Source organism: Copadichromis virginalis, linkage group LG7 (assembly GCF_057382275.1).
Source record: "Copadichromis virginalis isolate Kocher_CV1m ecotype Utaka linkage group LG7, C_Virginalis_male_GT1.1, whole genome shotgun sequence".
NCBI lineage: Eukaryota > Metazoa > Chordata > Actinopteri > Cichliformes > Cichlidae > Copadichromis > Copadichromis virginalis.
Window position 1 is genome coordinate 5,035,667 of NC_140624.1, and position 23,210 is coordinate 5,058,876.

The 23,210-nt window shown below is 41.1% G+C and overlaps 1 protein-coding gene across 2 annotated transcripts; it reads left to right on the forward strand.

The window, feature by feature from the left end:
• Nucleotides 1-5,931: 5,931 nt before the first annotated feature.
• LOC146704266 (carbohydrate sulfotransferase 1) lies at nt 5,932-12,182 on the forward strand. Of its 2 annotated transcripts, none has more exons than XM_085461294.1 (3): nt 5,932-6,446; nt 9,329-9,509; nt 10,340-12,182. In XM_085461294.1, the coding sequence occupies exons 1-3, from the start codon at nt 6,444-6,446 to the stop codon at nt 11,464-11,466; spliced, it is 1,311 nt and encodes a 436-aa protein (XP_085317420.1). In that variant the 5' UTR covers nt 5,932-6,443; the 3' UTR covers nt 11,467-12,182. The 2 variants fall into 2 exon arrangements, with proteins under 2 accessions (XP_085317420.1, XP_085317422.1); XM_085461296.1 differs by lacking the exon at nt 5,932-6,446 and adding an exon at nt 7,931-7,994.
• The last annotated feature ends 11,028 nt before the right edge of the window (nt 12,183-23,210 follow it).

The following is a 23,210-nucleotide window of genomic DNA, read 5'->3' on the forward strand; positions in this document are numbered from 1 at the left end:
GATCCAGCAGTAGGCTTCCTTCAGCTTGTTACAGTGTGAGACTTTAAATGGATCAGCTTAATTGCAGAGGCATCTCTCAGACCATCTGTGTGTGTAGGAGGGCGTGTTTGAGCTGCTAGTGCAAGTCTGTCTCAGACCGTGCTGTCTGTGTGTTTGAGTTGAAGCAAACTGAGCCATCGCGGTGACAGAGCAGAACTAAAGTTAGAAAAATAATCAATGAAACCAGCCAGGAAATTGTGTTTAGAAAAGTTGTTACTCGGAGTGTGTTCACTTGGGCTCGTTCAACTTCTGCAGCACAACAAGACGTGTGACCCGACTCTCGATTTGAAGATTATCTAAAGTTTTCTCTGTCTTGTAAGCACACATGTGCGCGCACACCAATGCAGCAATCAAAACCACAGCCGGTCAAAGTTAGCATGATCCCTCCACACTCCCAGGCCAGCTTTTTCTCTCCGATCAGGAACCCATGTTCAGTGGAATCAGCATGTCTGCTCAATGTTCTCTGGTGGCTGCCAGGCTGAGCCTGCTGAGGCCCGATCTGCTGTAATTTGCCAGGCCCATTACTCCCACAAATGTGATGGCTGCGAGCCCTGTGAGTGTGAAACAGTTGGTGGGATAAAGAGAGAGAGAGAGCAAGGTACCTCGCTATTGCTGCTGTCTAGCCACAGTGTCTGAGAGCGCGCAATGCTTTGTGCTAATGGCACCAATTATGCACCAGAGAGCACTGCTGATGGGCTGGTTTTACAGCAAAAGCGCTAGAGGGGAAATGGTTGCATAGGGGGGCCTTTGGTTCCAAAAACAGAGGGGAGGGGGGGGGGGGGGGGGGATGTTACAGACCCGACTGAGATGAGCCACTTGGGGCTTATCTTTCCTAATAGCGGTCTGCTCAACACCCAGACATGTGGAGGTGTCTGGTTGGATTGCAGCCATGCAGGAATTTATGTATGTTGTTTCAGAGGAGCAATTCAAGCAAGACTACGACCAATCAAATGCTCTCAATAAAACTTACTCCCCTCTGGACGTCTCAAAGGCTTTTTGTAGATTTGATTTGAAGTCTATACCCTAGAAACCAGTGGGCGTGATGCTGATCAACATTATGCACTCCACACTGTATATAAATGCCACTTGTTTTGCACATATTCAACTCTGTATATTTTATATATTTTATTATTATTATTATTATTTTATTTTATTTTTTTACTATTTAATTTGTAAAAATGTGTATACACACACACACACACACACACACACACACACACACGTAGGAAAATATTTAGTATACACATCCAGAAATGCATACACTATTATATATTGTACATATATTTATTAGTTTCAGGTTGGCCATTCTTGTATTTTGCTCGTTTGTGTTGTTGTGTTTGCACATCTCTGTTGCTTGTGGGGCTCGCACACAAGAATTTCACTCGCATGTGCTGTGCCAGTGTGCCTGCACATGTGATGTGACAATAAAAAGTGATTTGATTTGATTTGATGCTATGATACTCACTCTCTGTCAGATTGTAAAACTTCTGTGTGATCAAAGTGTTTTAGAGAGAGAAAAAGCCCCACAATAATGATTCTGGTTTTCATCCCATGGAGTAATTACAGTTGTTGTGTGATGTTTACAAGCTACATTTTATTTATCTACATTTTTATGCAACACAAAAGAAAACATCTCGTCTTTCATGCAAACAAGAGCTATCAACTGGTTAGGCCTGAAATCTCATTTAATTGCCTCCTCTGGCATGTGAGAAGCACAAGAGTTGTGTGTGTGAGACTCTTGACTGGTGGCAGAAAAAGAAACTCTTAATTTCACTGAATGCTGCTGAGATACCTGCATCCACACAGAAGATAATTAAAAGTCCTTGCTAGGAAGCAGAATATTTTTTTGCACAGGGTTCAACAACAAAACAGCACAGATGACTTGCTCAGTCATGTGCAGATACTGTTAGATTAAAGCTGATATAAAAAAAAGTGAGAGCACGCTAGACAGGCAAGTAAAAATGAGACCATCCATAATCAAGAGATCTCTCGATCAAAAATAATCACGCAGACGCGTATTGTGAAGTCAGAGCCAGCACAGCCACGCCTTTGATGCACAGATGGTGTGTGTAAACTTTCTCATTCCACCTCCTGCTCTTTCTCTCCTCCTCTCTGCTGTTATCTGTCTCTCTGCTTTTCTCATCCCTCTTGTCCCACATTTTTCTTTCCTCTCATCATCATGTGTGTCACTCAGATGATTTCTTTCGCTCTGCCTGCTGTGAAGCACCTCAGCATGCGTCCCATCCCACCTGAATTTAATAAATGAAGGCTTGCAAAATTGCCAAACAGGATGGGAACACTGTAGAGCTCCTTCTGTAATGTTGGAGTCTTCATAGAAAGCAGCCAGTGATGGATTTGTCTACTGGCGAGACAAATTTATGCCACATGATCCTCGTCTTTGTAAATGGCTCACTGAGCAGGACAGTGGAGAGACAAGTGTGGCATGCCAGGTCAGGAATTCTGCAAGCTTCAGAATAATAAGCAATCAAACTAGTTGAGACTCCAAGTCTGATTGGGGTCAGCATTGTTGAATTCAATTGTGACCTCTCATTAACAGTCAAGTAATATTACACAAAAGAAACTCCCTATTGGTTGAAAAAAATTACAAATAAACATCCCAGCTGACTAAAGCTGTGATTTCTCAGTATCTGAAGTTAAACAAAATAAATCCCAGTCAGTTTAAATGTAGAGTTTTCATAATTTTGTAAATATGCTTATTTTTTGGCAAACAGTCTGACGAAATGACTGATAGCATTATTGTGTCTGTCAGTTAAATGTAAGGCTTAAAGCCATTTAACTTAGCTTCACATAAATACTGGTGATAAAACTGATAAACAACCAAAACACACAGTCTCTAAACTTTATCCATTGGCTGATGATAATTACTTTCTTTTGTTGGGCACAAACCCAAAATTATTACTACAAAAATGACCGTGTTTACACTTTTTTTTAAACATGTCGAACAATACAGTAATGAGATAATACGTTATGTGAACAATATTGTAAAAAGAGGTCTTGGGTGGCTTCTCCTTCTCCTCAAAACTGGTTACTCTAGTGAGTCATCAGAGGAAATGACAGCAAAGTATCCTGTAACGTATGAAAATGTCGAGCTGACACCAGGGCTTCAGTTACCTTGTGCAATACTTTTTGTAAATAGTCAACAGTGCAATAGACTCAATACTTGAAATGTGCAATTCACTTGTATTTTTATTTTTTATTCCTATTTATTCTATTTATCCCCTTTGTATATTTTATTTATATTTGTCTCTGTATTTATATATATATGTGTGTGTGTGTGTGTGTATGTGTGTGTGTGTGTGTGTGTGTGTGTGTGTGTCTGTGTGTGTGTGTGTGTGTGTGTGTGTATATATATATATATATAACAGTTCTGTAACTGTAACTTCGGTCGTTGCTGTGCTTTTTTTGGAAGTCGAATTTCCCAGAGGAACCCACCCGAGGGATTAATAAAGTTCTATCTTATCTTATCTTACATATGAGAGTCTCTGGTTACCTTTATTTCCAATGGAATCAGCAGGTTTACACAGGCCGTCTGTGATTTAATCTGGATAAAACTTTTTATCTGTTTCAACTTCACACTCCATGAGTCAAAAATAAAGACGAGGAAGAGCGTAAAAAAAACAGAGGAAGGCCGCACTGTGTTTGTGGAACTTGAAAATGAATATGAAGAGCAGAATTCCCATTTTCTTTCCTGGTGTGTGAGGTCAATCAAATTCCAAAAATCCAAGACTTAATCCAAAGATGCATGTAGCCACTGCGATGTTGAATGAAAGCCAGCCTCAAGTGGCCATTTGAGGAACTGCAGCAACATAAAGGGAAAAATGCTTTTTGGGCCAGCACACATCATGTTGTGATCAACATGGAGGTTGCAGTGATGCAGACTGATGCTGACTCAACATATGACAAACCCAGCTCTCATAAATACTTACATTTCATATTAAAGACATATTTTTAAATCTGGGATTAGTTGAGAGGTTACATGAAGGCAAGGGTTCACAAACAGGTCTGTTAAGGCAAGGAGCCACTACAGAATGGATTTGGATGACTACAGTAAAATATGAAGTGAAACTAAGTTGAAGGTCTATAATTTAGTAAGAGGACTAAACAGAAAATAGTGTTGAGGGTAACAGACTGAGTTTTAGTAAAGTCGAATTAATTTTGAATTTATTTTCGTGACTCTTGATCAATAAAAATTGCGAGCTGTGAGAAGTGGGGCATGAACTTTTTTCTGAATTAGTGTGCCAGAAAACAAATAATTATCGTGGGAGAAATGTCAAACTTAAATGAAATAATTGTGTACTTGCATGGTGCTGTTATTATATTACTTTCCAAGTGGCAATAACTTGTTGCAAAGTCCTTAGATGTGGCAAGGGTGATATTAGAGAAATTCTACTGGTGTGCTCCGTGGTGGTTGTTTACTGAAAAAAATTTAGCTGTCTCTGCTAGCATGGCAGTTGGTAAAATGAAATTTCTTTTCATCTGCTTATTGCAAATACAACAATGGAGACCTGAACTGAAGGAATGTTTTTGCAGGCTCTCAGCTGAGTTGGAGTGCACAGGAATACCAGCTCTTCTCCAGAGGCAGACTTTGTAAGACCTGGGTTTACTTGTGACAGTCTGACTGACAGTTAATCTGATTGATGGATTGTGCCTTGAACAGATGTTGCTAAGCAAACCCAGATATATAAAAACACTCAGTGAGCTAAGGAGACAGGGTTACTCCTAACAGTGGAGAGAATTCAACTTTCCAAACACTTTATGATAAAATACTGTTGTCACGTTAAAGATCACATCTTGAGGTAAATCACAGAGATACTGAGAAGAACGAGTGCAGTTTGGTGAAACATTAGTTAAGAGCCTGAGTGTTCTGGAAAAGAAATTGAAAAGCACAATGAATCTTTAATGCAAGTATGTCCATATCTGTTCTCTTTGCATGTAGTGAGGAACAAGTGTGGGCATAGCTAAACGGGGAGGCCTGTGGAGGATTCAGCCTTCAAACATGGAATATTCAACTTTTTCTTACTGCCTGTATCAAACCTCGCCAAGAACGTGCGGGGGCGTTAGGCTGTTTAGAGCCGGGGAATCAATGCTGTAGGCAGGCAGAGGGGAGGGATCGGTGCTTAGAGGAGCGGAGAATGGGCCACACTTGTATCACTCACAAGGTGTTCTTGGCAGTTTGCTGCCCTCTGTGCAGTAAAGCCTTCAACTTGTAATGTTCCTCAACCCTGTAACACCACAAAAAGGTTGCTCCATATCTGTGTGGGCAGATTTCCATCCCCTCCAGTATCCATTTCTGAGTTTATTTCTGCCTGCCTTCGCTTTGGTGTTGCACTGCCTCGAAAGATTTTTCTGGATGAAGGCAGAAAAGGCTGGAATAACTAAAAGGATGTTTAGGGCTTCTGATGAATTGACAGCTCGTTCGATAGCAGACACTATAGGAAAACAGATAAGGACTACAGCAGAAAAAATACATTACTCTGTTAATCTGTGTTTATCTCCATAAAGACACAATTCAACCAGCATAAGATAAACCACTGAGATAAATCAGACTGCAAACACAATCCACCCCCATTCCCAAGAGTAATGAAGTTGTCACTGGCAAAATCTGACCCTAAAGCAACGCTCCAGGGACAATGATATGGTGCCCACATCTCCACACAAGGAGGCTGGCAGCCTGGAGAGGGGACACATGCGATGATAGCAGTCATCCTCACTGGAATGGGGGAAAATAGAGGTCATTGTGTCACTCATCCAATGGGAGGCGTGTGTGTGTGTGTGTGTGTGTGTGTGTGTGTGTGTGTGTGTGTGTGTGTGTGTGTGTGTGTGTGTGTGTGTGGTGCTCCAGTTGAGCATATAGTGAGAATCCCTGCAGAGATGGTGACAGCAAAGGAGGAATGACACCAGCGAGATGCTGAAGTGATTGTTGATGCATGGCTGGAGCCGATGAAAGATAAAAAATGGGAAATATCTGCTCCTCGTTTACCTGCAAACAAGTTGAATTACAGATGGAAGGTGGAGTTTTAGTTAGAGTGCATCTCATATTCAGATTAGGCTACTCCCTCTTAAGATCGTATATATTTCCAAGACGTAATGAAACGTGCCCTACGGCTTCAAAGCGTAATGCACGGTAAGGCAATCGTGCATCCAATCTAGAGACCCGGTTCCAGTACTCTGTGTGGTCTCTTGAGGGGTGAGAAATACCTCTTCGCTCATCTACTCGCCGCTCTCCATCCATAGCGCATCTCCAGCTCTGAAGCCACTTTGGATGTGGACACCAGCGGCAGCGCTCGATCCCTCCGCTTCACACACTCACACAAACACACTTTTAGCGATGCAGCGTACCAAACAGGACCGGCCGGAGAATTCCTATCTCATCAGGCGCATTGATGGTAAGACATTTATTTCATTCATTCTTCTTCTTCTTCTTCTTTTTTTCATTTTGCGCTGAAAGAGCCGTGATCGAAGTGTGTCACTGTCGAGATAATCACTAAATATTTTAAAGATGTGTTCTTAAAACAACTGAAACTGTCTCTTGAGCGATTCTACGGTGAGTTTAAAGTGACACCGTCTTACTTTATCGGCTGCTGTTTTTACTATGCCGTAAATCTCCAAAGGAAATCTTGTTTTTGTAGCAAACGCGTAGAAAACTAACGGAAGTATTTATTTTAGATGCTATTTATGATAGTAATCATTTTCAGATGCCAAATTGCGCTTTTCGTCACTGCTACTCCTACTTAAACTGGCAGTACAGTAGCATAAATTGAATGCTACTACTCTTTACCGATATGTTTTAGTGTTTCGGTAAACTTAACATTTTTTTCAATTTGATTTTGCACTTTAACACATTCACTCTGTCTGTTTCTGTCTGTTTCCACTGTTTGAAAGGGAATCAAACACTGAGAAAACCTTTAGTCGGAACCTTATAAGTAAATATTATATTCACTGTGGACAAGACCAGATGAAGCGCTGACCTTTTTCTTTTTCCCCTTTTGCGCCTCTCAGTACCTTTTGTTTTCCCTTTTCTTTTAATGTTTTTGTGCTGGAGGAATCATGTAGGACAAGCTTCATCTTCACCCCCCCATCACAGGAGCCCCTCTGTAGCCCGGGGTCAGATGTATCTCCTTTGAGCGCTGCAGTGTTCTGCTCTGCTCTCCTGCCTGTGGATGTGTGAGTGCGCGCGTGCGCGCGCGTGCGTATGTGGTATTGGTTTAGACAGAAACAGAGAAAGGAAAAATGCATAGATGCTAGGACTGGAGCGTTGAAACGCCTCCCGATGATGCTACTGTTGCTCAACTGTGTTTTCCAGGATTGATCGCCAGGCGTGGCCAATAAATAGCCTTCCCCTGAGGATCTTTGAACACACAGAGGGGCCTTAATAGAAAAATCTTTGGCACTGTCACATCCCTCAATCACCTCCATCCCAAATCCCTCAGTCCCACCCTCATCGCTAACTCCTAACCTCGTTTGTTGTCTTTGTTTTCCACAGAGGCAATTACCTTTCTTGCACCAAACACTTTTGCTGCTATGTTTTCTCAGCAGCAGCAATGCCTGCTTGCTGAATTTACAAGTCAAACCTGACAGAGTGTAATCTCCGGTCAGTCTTGTCCCTGTGGTTGTTATTCCTTGTAAGGAATGTTATTGTACAAGAGGTACAAAAGCTGAGACCATCTGAAGCCTGCAGTCCCCTTCCAGCTGTTGACTGAACATCAATTATTCCGGGTGTGAGTGCCGACGCAGAAGGTGTTATAAGCCGGGGAGAACGGAGGACTTGCAAATCAAATTGCTTTAATCCATTGAAGCATCTGTCTTCATTCTCCAGAGGGAAGCTCGGTGTGCAGCAGAGGAGCTCTGAGCCATGATCATGACTGGAAAGGAAAACAAAACCTGTCGCTGAGGAATTATATGATGCGCCTTGGTCAGCCAACTGTGCAGTAGGGGTATGGATGGCAGGGCTGTCAAATTGACAGATTTTTGTTTTAAATGTCAGAGATAGAAACAAGCTTGGTCAAAGTTTCTCATTATCTGCAGTCATTCATACAATCGTTCTATGTCTCTATCTCTCCTTTCCTTCCACATACACAGAAGCGACTTTAAAGTAGCCCTAAAACAAAGAGCATGACGTCCTTGTTCCTGTTATCCTGTCTGCAACTATCAGTCTAAGAAACAAACTTTCTCCCCCGATGTGTTCATTCTGCATCACTGTTTTTAGCTGTATTCAAACAGAATGGCTCATGATGTCAGCTCGATTTCTTTTCCCCTCACCCACAGAGTAAATGTCTTTGGTTTGGTGCTGTTTGTGATTAATGGAACATCAAAAGCTCAGTGTGATACATTCCTGAGGATATGAGTCTGCCAGGGACACATAAACATCATTAATGAACAAGAGGCAGACTGGAGAGAGATGGAGTGACAGAGAGAGGGGTGAGGAAGCAAACAGGAAGGTGATATTTATTTTTGTCAGTTCGGTGATATATATTTACCTGTGATTTTGATTATGATTGCCTTCGCGCAGCCACTTTGAGTGATGGAGAGACAGTTTGTACCCAGGGATCTCGAGCGATTACCTACCATCAGCTTGGTGTATAGGGACGGATGGATGGCAGCTTTTTTTTTTCATGAATACATTTGGAAAATCACATCTACCTTTGCTCTTTCATGCCCAGTGGCAAAGAATTCGGAAGTGTACAAAGGAAACTTCTACGCTCATCTGTATGAAGACAGCTATATTTATCTGGGTATGTAGCTCTACTGAGCTTAGACGCTTAATTACCCAGAAGAGAGGAAAGCAAAAATGAAATGCAATTATGCCACTGCGTGCACAGTATCCTGAATTGTGGAGCTTTTGTATATAGGGACATTACCGCTACCATTTCTCCGTGACCTCTGCGCACTTTCTCAGTGGCACAAATCTGTGGATCCTTATGGAAACATTTTATGCTCGGTAGCTGGCTGCTGCCTCGCATTTACTGCTCAGAGATGAAAGTGTTATCAGATTTAGAAAGGTTAAGCAATTTCTTTATTGACTAATACTATTGCAGCAGGAACTACTGCTGAAGGACAAAGGTTTGTATTCTTAACTAGCAGGAGAAAAGTTAATGACATGCACCCTTGAGCAAGATTCCCTGCTGCTCCAGCATGAACAGCGCAGAAGGTCATCAGTGGAAACCCACAGGCACAAGTGTGTCAAAGCTGCACATGTATGTAGCTTTGAAATTAAATACTATTGTGTGTGTGTGTGCGTGTGTGTGTGTGTGCCTCTGTGGCTTTCCAGCATTGTCAGTGGAAAGGATGTAGAGTCAGAGGTGGAGGCAGGATGGAGTGCTCCTGGAAGACGGTGCTGCTTCTTGTATGTGCGTCTCTGGGGGTCCAGTACACAGCCATCCGGACCCTGAGGGACTCGCTGTCAGGACCTTGTCAGGGAGCTTACCGCTGCCAGAGCAGACATCTCAGAGGTACTGCCCGATGGCCAATTTACACTGCCCCACATACCACACTAAAGTCTGCACATCTGTTGGCATGCGTATAGGTTTATTATTATATTTAATGCAAATCTAACATGAATAAACTAAAATGAGTATGAGACAAATGAGACAGTATTTGGCAGCACAGCAGCAGCAGGCATGCAGTGATGCACTCGCAGCGCTTGATTGGTGACATTATTTCTATTCCAGCATCAAGAATCAGGCTGCAACGCCACGGCTGTTAGTGACTTAAAAGAAAAAATACAGAGGATCATTAACTACGGGAATTCCCTGTAAGTGGAGAGGACAGAGAAATTAAATATGTGTGATTGGTTTTAGAATCCTCCTCCAATCCGTCTCCATTAATCCTCTCTCATAGCTCACATGTGTGTCGGTGACGAGCTCCTGTGTATAAAAGTAGCATCCTCTTTGCAATCAACTCCTAATCAGGAGTAATTACACATTAGCTATTTGTGCTATATTTAGAGATCCACCATTTCTCATCCCCCCAGTAACCACCAGCAAACAAGCAACTTACTCATGCATGTTTACCCGCTAAATTATTTACACTTTATTGGCTTGATTCTGTATTTCTTCTAGACTAAAGACTGGCTCTAATTCATTTTTATGAGCTGAAATGATTCTTCTGAAATTAATGAAATAACTCTTTTTCACTAGAGCTTGAACAGGTAATAACATATTATGCAATGAGTTATTTAAAGCTGTTCACCTTGTTGCAAGAAAACATAATGAAAGTGACGTCAGTATCGCATAATACACATTAAAACAGTCAAGATTTTTTTTTTTTTTTTTTGCTTAAGACTCCCGGTGGAGAACCTCCTGCGATGACAGCTGGCTGCCCATGGCTTCACCTCGGAAGCACATCCTGCTGTTTGCCACTACACGCAGTGGTTCCTCATTTACCGGACAGCTCCTCAACCAGCATCCTGGGGTCTTCTATGTGTTTGAACCTTTGTACCACGTCCAGCAAGCCTTCACCAACTCCAGCAGCAGGCTGCGTCGCACCTTGGACCGCCGTGCCTTGCTGGGTGCTTACAGGGACCTTCTCCTCAATCTGTACACTTGTGAGCTTCACTTCATGGAGAATTACATCCGTCCCGAGCCTCAAGACCACATCACAAGCTCCTTTTTCCGCAGGAGCTCCAGTCATGCCCTCTGTTCCCCTCCGGTGTGCTCTGATGGAGTAGTTGCAGCGGCCTCTGATCCACCCGATGAAACCTGGTGCCCTAAGAAGTGCGGGGCCCTGAACCTCACTTTAGCCTCTATGTCGTGTCTGTCGAGAGGGCATGTAGCTGTAAAGACCGTGCGGGTACCTGAGGTGGGGGATCTGCGCACTCTGACTGAAGATCCACGTCTGGACCTTAAGATCGTACACCTGGTGCGAGACCCCAGAGCCATTCTTGCTTCACGCATGATGGCGTTTTCTGATCAGTTTCGCGCTTGGAAAATATGGAATGCTACGGGGCGGCAGCCTCGCTACGTGGACCTTTCGCAGATCACCAGCACCTGTAAGGACATGGCAGCCTCTGTAGAAACAGGCCTGCAGAGACCTGCATGGCTGCGTGGACGCTACCTGCTGGTACGGTATGAGGACTTAGCATTCAACCCGAAGGACAAGGCCAGTGAAATCTACAAGTTTGCAGGGCTGGAGATGGAGGACAGGGTGAGGACGTGGATTGCAAAGAACACCAACAGTAACGCGTCGTCTCCATCTGAGTGGAACTACAGATACTCCACCACCAGAGACTCCAGAGTGACAGCTGAGAGCTGGCGGCTTCGACTCGGCTTTGACATTGTGAGAACGGTTCAGAATCTGTGTAATGACACTCTGGCTCTGCTGGGATACAAGCAGGTTCGCTCCGTGGCTGAACTCAAAAACTTGTCACAGAGTTTAGTGGAACACAGGACATTTCAACCAGTCACATAACAGATTCTGCTGTGGGTTTTAAGTTAAATCTTTATGCTCTTTATTTCTGCTCAGTTTAAATGAATGTAATTTATCTTAATTTTGAACAATGCCTAAAACAAATTATATTTATTGTAGTTTCACCTTTTGTTAAAGATATTAAAAGTGCCAAATCGCAAGTGTGTGTTGCTGAAAAATGTTAATTACCCAAAATAAAGTCCGTACTGCTGTATGTGTTGAATGCTTTTCTTAACTGTATAGCAAAGCTCTGAGGTCTAATGAGATAAAGTTTATGCTTGACTGGGAGGAGGGGTTAATGTAATTTTAATAGTTATAGGTAAAAAGACATGCCAGAGTCCAGGTGCCATTTCACAGTAAGTCACTCAAAACATGGCCCCAAATGAAAGACAAAAATAAAAGGAAAGAAATTACAGGGCTTAGCTTCCAAGTGTCTCTAATGCATTTTGGAAAAGGATTAAAATGTCACATATTGCAGGTAGAAAATCTTTTCTGGTGCAATCTCCTGCAGTGCACAGCAGCTCTGTTTTCACTATGTCAACAATAGGAGATTATTTCTTGTTTCTTCACTGTAAATACTTAAATACTGTAATAGCTGATTAAGTGGTGCAATGCAAGTATGAAAATATAATGTTCTGGATGTGTTGAGGCATTTTTGTCAGTGTTCCTTTACTGTTTGTATTTTTTAGACTTTTTCTAATAAATTATTCATATCATGAGTAATGCATATCTACCACATTGGCAAAATCTTCTTCCAGCCATATTTGTTTGATGTTATTTATTTATTTAATCCTGAGAGGAAAGACGATAAGTACCTGAGTTTTAGAGTTTCACACAGAGAATGGTGTAAATTTGTTGTGTTTTATCTTGTAATCCCTCTGTATCTGGCTTGTCTTTAAAACAAATTAGAATCGTGCCAATGTGTTTTCTAGTAACAGATTTTTGAGTAAAACAAGTTTCATTTATCTTTGAACTTAATAAGACTAATACCAGCATCACTCAACTCTGTGTTCACTTAAAACTGTCCTTTGTGTCTAAACAGACAAAGGAATTGTACTCTCTTCAGACACCAGCCCATTTATTTCTATGTAGGACTGCTCTCTTGAGATAATGCTGGAGGTAGTTTTTGAGAACGAACTCATTGGATGAATCACAGACAAACTACTGTTTCGCTGTGATTTTCTTGCCTTTTAAATGCAAACACTGCATTTGCCTAAGGAGGTTGCAATTGTGGCTCGCTGGGAGCTGTGAGCTTTGATGCTCATGCTGCTGAAGATGGCCACTCCTCAGTGAAGGAAAGTATGCAATTTGACTGTAGTAGTCATGCTGCTCTGTGAGTACTATTAAATCTGAAGTGAAATTGTCCCTTAAATAATGTATTTTTAGACACCCTGTCCTCCCCGTCCTTCCTGTAGCTGCCCCGTAGCTGCTGACAACAGGGATATCTTAGCACAGTCCAAAGAATTGATCTACAGATCTAGCTGAGGAGAAACAGGATTTAAGATGCATGGAGAAAAGAGCAGCCGCCTTTCTTTGAACTTAATCTGCAAGGCTACACAAACTGGCCATAAAGCAAAGCTTTATGACACCCGGGGAGATGTGCTTCATCGGTTTTTCCATCCCCACTCTGACACACAAAGCTGCAAGTGGCCTGAGTCAGCCATCGGCTAATTACCCATTTCTTCTGCACTCAATACTGACGACCCCTTTCTGTCTCCTTAACAGTGCTGACAAATTCAGGCTTTATCTATACTGAGGAAAATATGAGGTGTGCACCGTTACTGGGAAATGCAAAATAGCAAACAGTTTATCTGTGTCACTGGTTTAAAATTACCCACGGGATCCTAACATATAAATAACACTAAACCAAAACAGTTAGACAGTGGCACAAAAAAGAGTAGAGAGCTATTCCAAGTTTTAAAAAGATCTTTGCCGTATAGAATTCAAAATCAAACATTTTAGTAGCAAGTGTTGTATAAAAGTTTGTTTGAAGACAGAGATAGATGTTAACATTTTTAAAGTGCTTTGAAGCTCATTCCAAATACATGGACCTTGACAGGCCAGACTAAAACTTGTACAAAGGTATTTTCTTCGTGTTATATGTGTGAGAACAATAATATATTGGCATAAGGTCACAACAGCTTTTATATAGCCTAAATACTACATTACATAACAAACTCTTACATTCAGTTAACTTCAGAAGTTTAAATAACTTTGTTTGATAAAGTCTGTAAGTGTTGCATCATGTAACATTACAATAATGTAGTTGAGGCTCAAGCAGAGAGCGCTAAAAGGTCAGTGGTGCTCCACTCTGAAGACAATGTCCCAGTTAAAAAAATTAGTAAACCAACATATTTATATAATTTCTTCATTAGTTCAATATTCCACATTCATCAATGTGAACACCTCAAAAATTTCAAATACAATAAAATTGTTTGTGCTGACATTTAATGTTAATTTATTACGTTTAAATCAAACATCCACCTTTTATCAGTTCTTCAGTTATACTATGTTGGAGTTAATACAGATTTTCAAGAGACAAAAATATATTTGTGGGATCAGCAAACTAGAGTAATTAACAAAATCATTGATACATAGAAGGAAGAGAGCAGTCTTAATCGATCTATGTGGGACCCCACATTTGATGTAAATTTCTCCCTTTCTTACATATAACTTCTAAACCCACTGAATGCTGTGCCTCAAACACAGCAATGTGTTTTAAAATCAATGGTATCAAATACCTTCAGTTAGTCGAGGAAGATTTCTATGCCACATTTATGACTATCAGTAGCATCATTGCTTTTTTCACAGAGATGAAGAGCTGCCATTATAATATATTGTTATGAAAGAAGAATGTTCAATGTAAGTATTACGCACGTTTTCCAGTACTTTGGAAATGCTTGTATATGACACCTTCAGGAGGACTAATAGTTTTAGAAAGGTTTTCTTCTGAACTACATTAGGAAGTTAACAATAGTGCTAGTTTGGTTAGCATGTTGCATCTGTAATTTACCATGACAGGACTAGATAACATTACATGTCAGGTAATCCACATTAGAGTCTATGTGGATTACTTTGCTTTTGAAACCAGCTTTTGTTTTTCATTCAAATTGGTTTTTTTTGTTTGTTTGTTTTTTTGTTTTGGGGGGGGGATTAGTTAATTTTACAGTCTTTTCATGTTCCTCTCAGCCAGTGCAGAAGTGCCACAAGTTCACCTGGTTGGAAATTTTTGATCCACGCTGTCCCAGCTAGACATCCACAGCAGAGTTGCAGAGGTCAGAGTAGCTGCAAGAGATCAGAAACATTCATAGAATATATTTATTTATTTATTTATTTATTTATTTATTTATTTTTTAAAATACACTCCAGCTGAGGTGTTTAAAGTAAAGCATATATTTTTATTCAGTAAATGGTTTGTGATGACATGCAGAGGTGGTATGCTGACTTCTGTCACACCCACAGTTCCTCAAAAAAACGCAGGGAAACTCCCCACCTTCTACTGTTTTTTTAGAAGCAGGCAAAAATATCCACACCGATGCTTGTATGAGTACGCTGCTATTGCATCAGCTTGTGTGGAAAGGTTGAAATGTTAAAGAAGATGAGCAGTGGTGGCCCGTGTGATCTGCATGGTTGCAGCTAGCAAATCTTTTATTCCAGAGTGATAAAAAGAGAATAGTATGATAAATGAAAAATTCCTGGAGGCTTGGTGGGGGAGCAAGCTCAAGCTGAGAGTCAAAGAAGAATCAGCCTTTGCCTGCTGTGCTCTCATCTACAATGTGAAGAGCAGCAAGGAAAAAAAGAGCTATCTGGCAGGGATTAATAAAAAAAAAACAACAACCCTCAATTATATGATATATTAATTAACTCGTAATAAACACAATTTTTCTTAATTATACGCCTTGCTTCCAATCATAAAAATGTAAAAATCAACCGTTCTCCATGAACAAGCTTTGTCTACCATTAAAATTCAAGGCTTTGTTGCCTGGGTCACAAACCAGAAGGTGCTCAGACACAGTGTGAACCAGTTTCCAGCGCTGTTTTGATAAGCACCTACTTGACCTTCCAGTTCCTCTGTTGCATTAGTGTCAGTCGAATCCACTCTATCACATAAATCTCACCTCTGCTCTGTTCCATGGCTGTCTGTAATCACCTGCCTTAACAATTCACTGGTCATAATGACGTGTAGGAGCAAAGGAGGCTGTAAGACGTCCTTGGAGTCGATCCTCCAGCTGCAGGTGTGTCATACAGTTTCATTATTACGTGGCTGACACTTTATGGTCTTTATCTGGGTTAGCAGCCAGCAGGTCTCCAAATTATGTGCTTTCATGCTATCAGACTGTCACGTGATGGCATGCTTTGATCAACATCTGTGCCATTATGCACTCATACGCGTGCATAAACATAAATGTACATACAGTGATATTCAAAGCCTAATGTGTGTGAGGTAGCAGAGAGGTGACGAATGATTTCTGTTGTTCTGTTAGCTCCACAAATTGCGCTCTGATCGGCAAACATTGATTCAAGAAAGGTCAGAAGCTGGTGAAAGCAGAACACACAACATATTGGCATTCCTGTTAAAATGACTTCTAAAAAAGTGCTGCTGATGATTGGGGAAATATCATCAGGAAATGGGTATTTCTATTTTTTATTAGACTGACTGTACAACAGTACTTAAATATAGCTTTTCACAGCAGCAGCAGACACTATTTAATTTCTTTCTGCCTCTTAAGTGCTGGGGGCTACTGAGGGCTGTAATTTCCTCACACTAATGCTGTCTATCATTTCTGAATATTATATATATAAAAACTATACAATTACAAATTGAACACTTATTATATTTAAGCTCGGCATCTTTTTCTCTTTTGACACGACCATAAAATCCCAGTAGCACTGGCGTGAACAGTTTGCGTTTTTCACTCTCCTTACTGGGAGCCAGAGATGTCATTTATGGAGAGATTAAGGATCATTTAGGACAGAATGAAGCCACTTTGAGCCACAGTGTCTTTATTACTGGAGCCACACAGGCCCTGAGCAAACATCAACCTTTGTCACACCCATCATTCAAACGCCGTTATTTCCCCCCATGCGCGCTGAACAGTTACACACAAAGATACACAAGTCCAGTGCACCCCTCCTCTTCATCGGTCATCTTTAGCTCTCGGTGTCTTCTCTTCCGCTCTCTCTTTCCACTGTGTCTGCTTCTAGAGGAGGCTTCCATAAGTCTGGCTCTTATATCTTTTGTAGTGAAAGCTGCATTCTTGTGACATCTCTCCCAAGCATTTGTTTCGAGCGCAGGTTCACTCACAGATTATTTATTGTGTTTTCCACTGATCCTAATAAGGAGCGTTCATGGCGAACATCAAACGGCCAGCTGGCTGATCTGTATCATGGGTAGAACTCCTCAAGGTAAATGCAAGCAAGCCCCCATCAAACTTAGCATCGTCAGCAGTATCACACACACACACACACACACACACACACACACACACACACACGCACACGCACGGCAGTTTAAAGAGGCACTAGTGAGTCTCAACAGCAAGATTTCCACATATCACTGTGTAAGCTTTACCATCAGCAGTCCATTTAAGACAATCAGTGCATTTATTATTAACTGTCAGCAGGATATAAATCACACATTTTCATCTTTAGAATAATTAAACGCTCAATTGATTTTGTCCTTATTTGCTCTATTGGTTAGAAAATACATCCTATATAAGGGCACATGCTGATTGCAAAACTGCTGCGATACTGCAAAGGGTAATTAGGTATATCACAATTGGAGGTAACAGGCATTAGAAATGTTTAATTTTAAGAAGTGTCTATGCTTATGAAATGCGGCGGCTATTTTGAGCCCATTTTTATGATGCACAATGAAGCAGCGGCAGGAGCTCCGGCAAGAGAGATAGAGCTCATCTAGAGAGAGAAAATGAGAAATAACACAGCATCAAGCAGGAGGCAAGTAACAGCAGGCTTCTACTGAGTGGGTAAATAACTGAATATTCACAGTCGGCCTGTTTGTAATGCTGTCTCTCTTTGCTTGATCCTAATGAAAGTGGAATACATGTCTTTTGCAATAAGAAACGTAGCATTAATACAATGTTCAAATTCAAACTTTTGCATTAAAATTCTCTCGCATCTAAGTTTACCCAGTCACTGATGTATGAGGATGTACAACACAACAAATTAAATCAATCTGCAAGCAGCATTTAAAAAGGGAAAAAAAAGGTTTATAAACTATCCATGTGCAGGCTGGTTGCATGGTTTCACATTCTGATGTTGACTGGTAGTTATTTAAACATGGACTTGAAACACTGCTTCATGGTTAAAAAGTAGATTTAAAATGAAAGTCATGCTGACACCTGGGATATTGCTTATCTGCTAGATTTCTACAACTTTACTATCAGAGGAAGCTCAAACAGACAACTTCTGTAACAGTGACGCAGTAATGCAAATTTAATTAAGTAATTAATAATGTCAATCTAGGTTTTCATAAGCTGCATTAACGTGTGTTCATTTAAAACAGTTGTTTTTTCTGTAGTCATTTGCTAAGGATTATTGCATTAAATGAATTAAAAGTCCACTTCGACACGTGCGGTGGAAGGGAAACCATCAACTTTCTGATTAGTGACAATCTGCTTTCTCTCCCAAAAGACAACTGCCCAAATCAATACTGGTTATTCATTATTGGGCTATAAAAGAGGGCCTGACTGGACCTATTGGAAATGATGTCCCCAGCGTGTAACCAAATCATTCCTGGTCGGGGAACAATGTTGCAATTTCAAGTGCATTTGTGGGGTATTGATGGTGAAAAAGAAAAAGAAGCTACATTGTTTCTAGGAGTGACCCCGAGAAAACCACCGTGCTAACACTGAGAGCAGAGTACACAACAATTTATAAACCTGTGGGCAGGGATTGTGATTCCAAACTACAGTTCAGGACCTGAGGATACCACAGTTGGGATTATTGGCTTCTGTTGCCGATAGAGTTAGTGGCGAGTGAATTTCTACGCTAGGTCCTAGGAGTGCAACTCAATCTTTTACTCTTCAAACCTTAGTTGATTAAATCAGACTGACCACCTCCTAAGCAAAGTGGTAGACTTTTCTTCCTTGACACTTCCTTAACACATAGGTTCCAAGCCAGGCTATTATCCACTAAGGTGCCTTTGCTCTGTACAATTGACTGTTCCAATCTAAACCGACTTGTTTGACTTCCTTTCTCTTGACTCCCTGAGTTTCCTTCTTTCTCTAAACTAACATGAATCGACTTATCCCAATATGCAACTCTAAATAGCTGGCACATTGACTAGAGTGGAAATTTCCACCCCCACATAGGTGCGGTTTGGCTCTCACACACATCAAATTAAAACTGAAGATGTGGATGAACTGAAACAGAAAAGAAAATAATACCAGCCCAGTGTCTGGCTGGGAGCTTCCCTTACTTATTCCACTGCGCCGCATTTTGTAACATTTTCAGTCTTTAGGCATCAGACGATGATCTAAACTGAACCATCATTTTGCTTTGACATTGCAAAAGTTAGACAACAATTCCTGCAAGAAAAAAGCACCATTGTGAAAAGTAGCAATGTACTTCAAACTGTCATATAGGTTGTTGAAAAGCTTGGATCTTGGAAAAAAAAAATAATACAAAAGTGAGAGGAAGCACTGGTTGCACTGTAGCTTTAAGCAAAGCACTGGTTTTGTTTCTCCTGATCTCAACAGGGCGCTCTCAGTAGAATGCAGTAAACCAGTCTTTGTACTGGCATTCAGTCATGCACACGGATGCCCCTCACCAGCCAGAGCCTGAGCTCCTCTCAAGGATCTTATCCCAGGGAGAATTTGTCTTCCGGAAGGTTTTTTTTAAAAAAAAGAAAAAGAAAAAGCAGTGCAAATCTTTTTCAAGTGAGCATCACTGAGATGTTTTAGATGTGGGCACTGGTCCACTGCCCTCCCTCCCTCCCTCCTCTACGGCTTGGCATTTCCTTTTTCCCTTCACTCCTAGCTCCACTTTCAGAGGACAGTAGGCGTGAAAATGTCAGTGGGATTTTTATTTTTATTTTAATTTCTCTGCTCCCCTACATGTAAGTCTTTTACGCAAGTAGGACTAAAGTGCGGAATAAGGCGTGGGCTGCAGCATCGCAGAGGCAGAAGGAGGAAGGTGTGATCACAACCCTGCAGGCTCAAATCACTTCACACGCCACACTCTTCAGACCTGGCCTATGAGTTTGGTTTGGCCTCCGTCCGTCTAGCCCACTCATCCCAGCTTGCAGCAGTGGAGCACTCTGAGGCAAGTTTAAAACACAAAGACTCATGCAGTTTTTCCTTTTATGGCTTTTATCTAACATTCTTTGCATTGAACTGCCATCCCTCTATGTTTTTCCCCCACAGCTCCAACTGTCTAGATGAAGGTATACCCACACTGTCAGCACTTCCTCAGTGAATTCCCAACTAGCTTTAATTTTCAAACTCATCCATAATTCACCAACACTGGGCACCTAACAGAGCAACATCTAGCAGGATTAAAGGCCCAAGCACTGTATCTTTTCCTTTCAGTTTAATTTGAATAGATTTCATATTCATTGAAACACCATATGAGACATCCAATTTAAATATGTTGAAAAGGAAAAGGAGCAGACAGGAGGGAGTTGAGACGATAGGGAAATGGACCCAGAACACAAAAATATCAGCATGGATGGCTTTCAGCTGTTGCGCTGGAGTATTGAGGCAGCTGCATGGCAGATACTGTCTGCTTTTGTTGAAAGCTCTGTCTTTAGGACAGATGTAAGAACTTGAGAAATAGTATGAAAGGGTACAGCTGCAACTCAGTATTGGACCCCCACAGTGTTTTGGGACTTAGAGAAAGATTATCAAAAAGAATGGTAAGAATCAGTACGTCAGAAGCAGATTACTTTTACTTCTTTGTATAGTGGATGCTGTATTTCCACGACACACAACGACATCTGTTGATAGACGTCCCCTGGCTGCCTGCCTTACAGGATGATTAAGCAGCAAAGAAAAAAAATTTCTAGAGAACAATATTGCAAAAAACCAAACAAACCCAAAAACAAAACAGTGGTCATATTTTCTTCATCTTTTTTTATTCTATGTTTTGTTTGTGAAGAGAAAAAAGATGACTTCCTCCTTTTTCAAATGACTTCTTCAGCTAAGGTCATGACAGCTACAGCTTGGTGCAGCCAACATAAGGTCATAGAAGTGAGGTGTAAATCTTCAACAGATCACCAGTCCATTGCAGGACTGTGGGCAGCCTGAGCAACTGGAGGAAACTCAGACAAGCACAGAAACATGTAACCTCTGACCTTGCTCTTGTGAGGCAAACACCACAGCTACACCATCACTGGCCACCGTGGTTCCAACTCTGGCAAATAAATTACACTCAAAGCACAAACAAAAAGACAAATACATAATTATCTCTCCTGTGTATTATTAACACAAAATCAACATTTAATTTTTAAATGACGAGATAATTATTTATATTCTTATATTAAACTAGCGTGATTATGCTGACCTGCACCCAAAGCTCCCCAGTCAATGTGTTATATCTTTCCTGTTGATTCTGTGCAATAAATAAAATTAAAATGTGACACATTGAGGAATTATATGTGGATTATATGATGGACTGATTTTTTGGAATGTAGTAGCAACCGTGATGTCTTTCTGAAGTCTGTAAGTCATCCTTGAGCAATTTCTTTTGTTCTTTCTGTGCTAATATCGCACACCATGTAAACAATTTTTTCCCCAATTTAAAGACCCACACTAGCACTTTCCCCTGGTTTCCAGCTTAATGCTGGGCTAAACTGCACACATCCTCACTCTGGGTTTCTGACAATGACAAATTTCTTCTCATCTCTCCCTTGGATTGAATGCAAATGGACGTGTTTCCCTTTAAATGACTGCAGGCTCTTCAGGGCAACAGTATGATGGCCTGCTTGTAAACCTCAATTACCGCTTTTCTTCCTCTCCTCAATCTTTTTGTCCTTCTCTTTCTTTCCCTTCCTTCTTTTGTTTCCAGACACACAGCTTCAGTTCCATCAGTTCCTCAGGGCTGACATGTCTGCTGATGCTAACAAATGACGAGCGTCCCCACTGAAAGCAAGTCCATCTGTCTGTGTCAGAGTAATTGAATTTCATAAATATAATCAGAGGGGTCTGTTATGAAGAGACCTGCAGTGTGGTCTCCAGTGCGTCATGGCTGTGTATTATTCCACACACAACAGACGCTGCCTGCAGTCCGATTAACAAGAGGGAGCAAAAGCACAATAGCCGGTAAGTGCTGATGGAGGTTAGTTTGGTATCTAAAGAATAATGAAAACAGAATCTGTTGCACCATTTGTCTTGAAATGTAATAGGAAGAGAAAGTTGCCACTTGCTTTCTGGCTTGATTGATTGAGCAATGGAGGGGCACTCTGGCATCATGATGATTTTCTCTGGTTTCAAAAAGAATTGTGCTCAAAAACTCCACTAGACAATTTGACATTAGTCATGTCAATGAATGTACTGCCGGCAGTCCGCTACTATTGATCAAAGCAAAAATAAAGCCGACGGTTCCAAACCTAGTGAGGACAAATAGACTTGAAACTGAGGAAGCTACTTGTTATTGGCCAAAGCAGGTTCACAGTATTCCCACTGACCAGCATGTGCAAATTCAGCATTAACTGTATGTTCTGCTGAAACAGATGCTGCACAAGAACCATATGCTCAATACAAAGCATCTAATTAGCTGTTAAATGGGCCAAGCTTTGACCTGAGAAGCTCCCTCAGAGGGGTAGTTAATCCCTGTTGATGCAGTTTGAGGAATTATTGATTCAAAGGCCCATCAAGCTCTGTTCCACGAGGATCCTATCGACCAAAGCAGCCAGAGCCCTTCCACTTAAACGATAAACTCACTACAGAGAATTAAAAAATATACACTTCACATGCATATGATTGCAACGAGAGCGAACCGACGGGGCCTTCAGGGGTTCTCAGAGACAGCAAACTAATTAGTGGCAATAAAGACCTCAAAAACTTTGACAATGATGCTCTCAGCAGAGATTATCTATCCGTTCTGAAATTAAATGAAAAATTTCTAGTGAACCGTGTGATGTTGCCTTTGCTCAATCTGAAACCATCGAACGAAGCTCGGAATGGGAGCCAAAAGGAAAAACAACCTTTCAAATAGTGAAAGTGACTTCATCATATTTTCTTTTTGAAAAATATTATTATACAAAGATCAAAGTGACAAATAACAGCACAGATAACCACATGTTACTGCTTCCCTTTGGCAAGCGTTCAGATGGACCACTGTGATGTCTGCCAAAACGCAAAGGAAGTGGCTCGAAGCGGCGGATTCACTCACCCTCTCATGTTCGAGTCCAGATAGATTTCATTTTCAAAACAATTGATAGTTTGTCACATCTGCTGTGCTTTGGGACACGCAGCCTGTGATGTGAAGAGAGTGCCAACATATGGCAGATTTAATTAATGTGAACCATCTCGTCGTGTGCGTCCCACAGACAGTTTAGGCCTGGTAAACCCCACAGACCTCCCGTGTTGTTGGGATTCACAGGCGTTTCCATTCAGTCTGTTGGGTTCACTTTACAGAATTAATTAAATGTTCCCTCTGCCCACCTGAGCCTGGGTTTCACCTGCTCCAAATCTGCTAAAAATAAAATCTTTTTTTTTTTTTTTTTTTAAAGAAAAAGGAAATAAAATAAAACTTAGTTTGAAAGAACCCTACCTTTGTTCCAT

Excerpts from the sequence above, each read along its gene's own strand:
- LOC146704266 (XM_085461294.1), top strand. Across the intron at positions 9,510-10,339 it reads CCAGAGCAGACATCTCAGAG|ACTCCCGGTGGAGAACCTCC; the intron begins GTACTGCCCGAT and ends TTTTTGCTTAAG.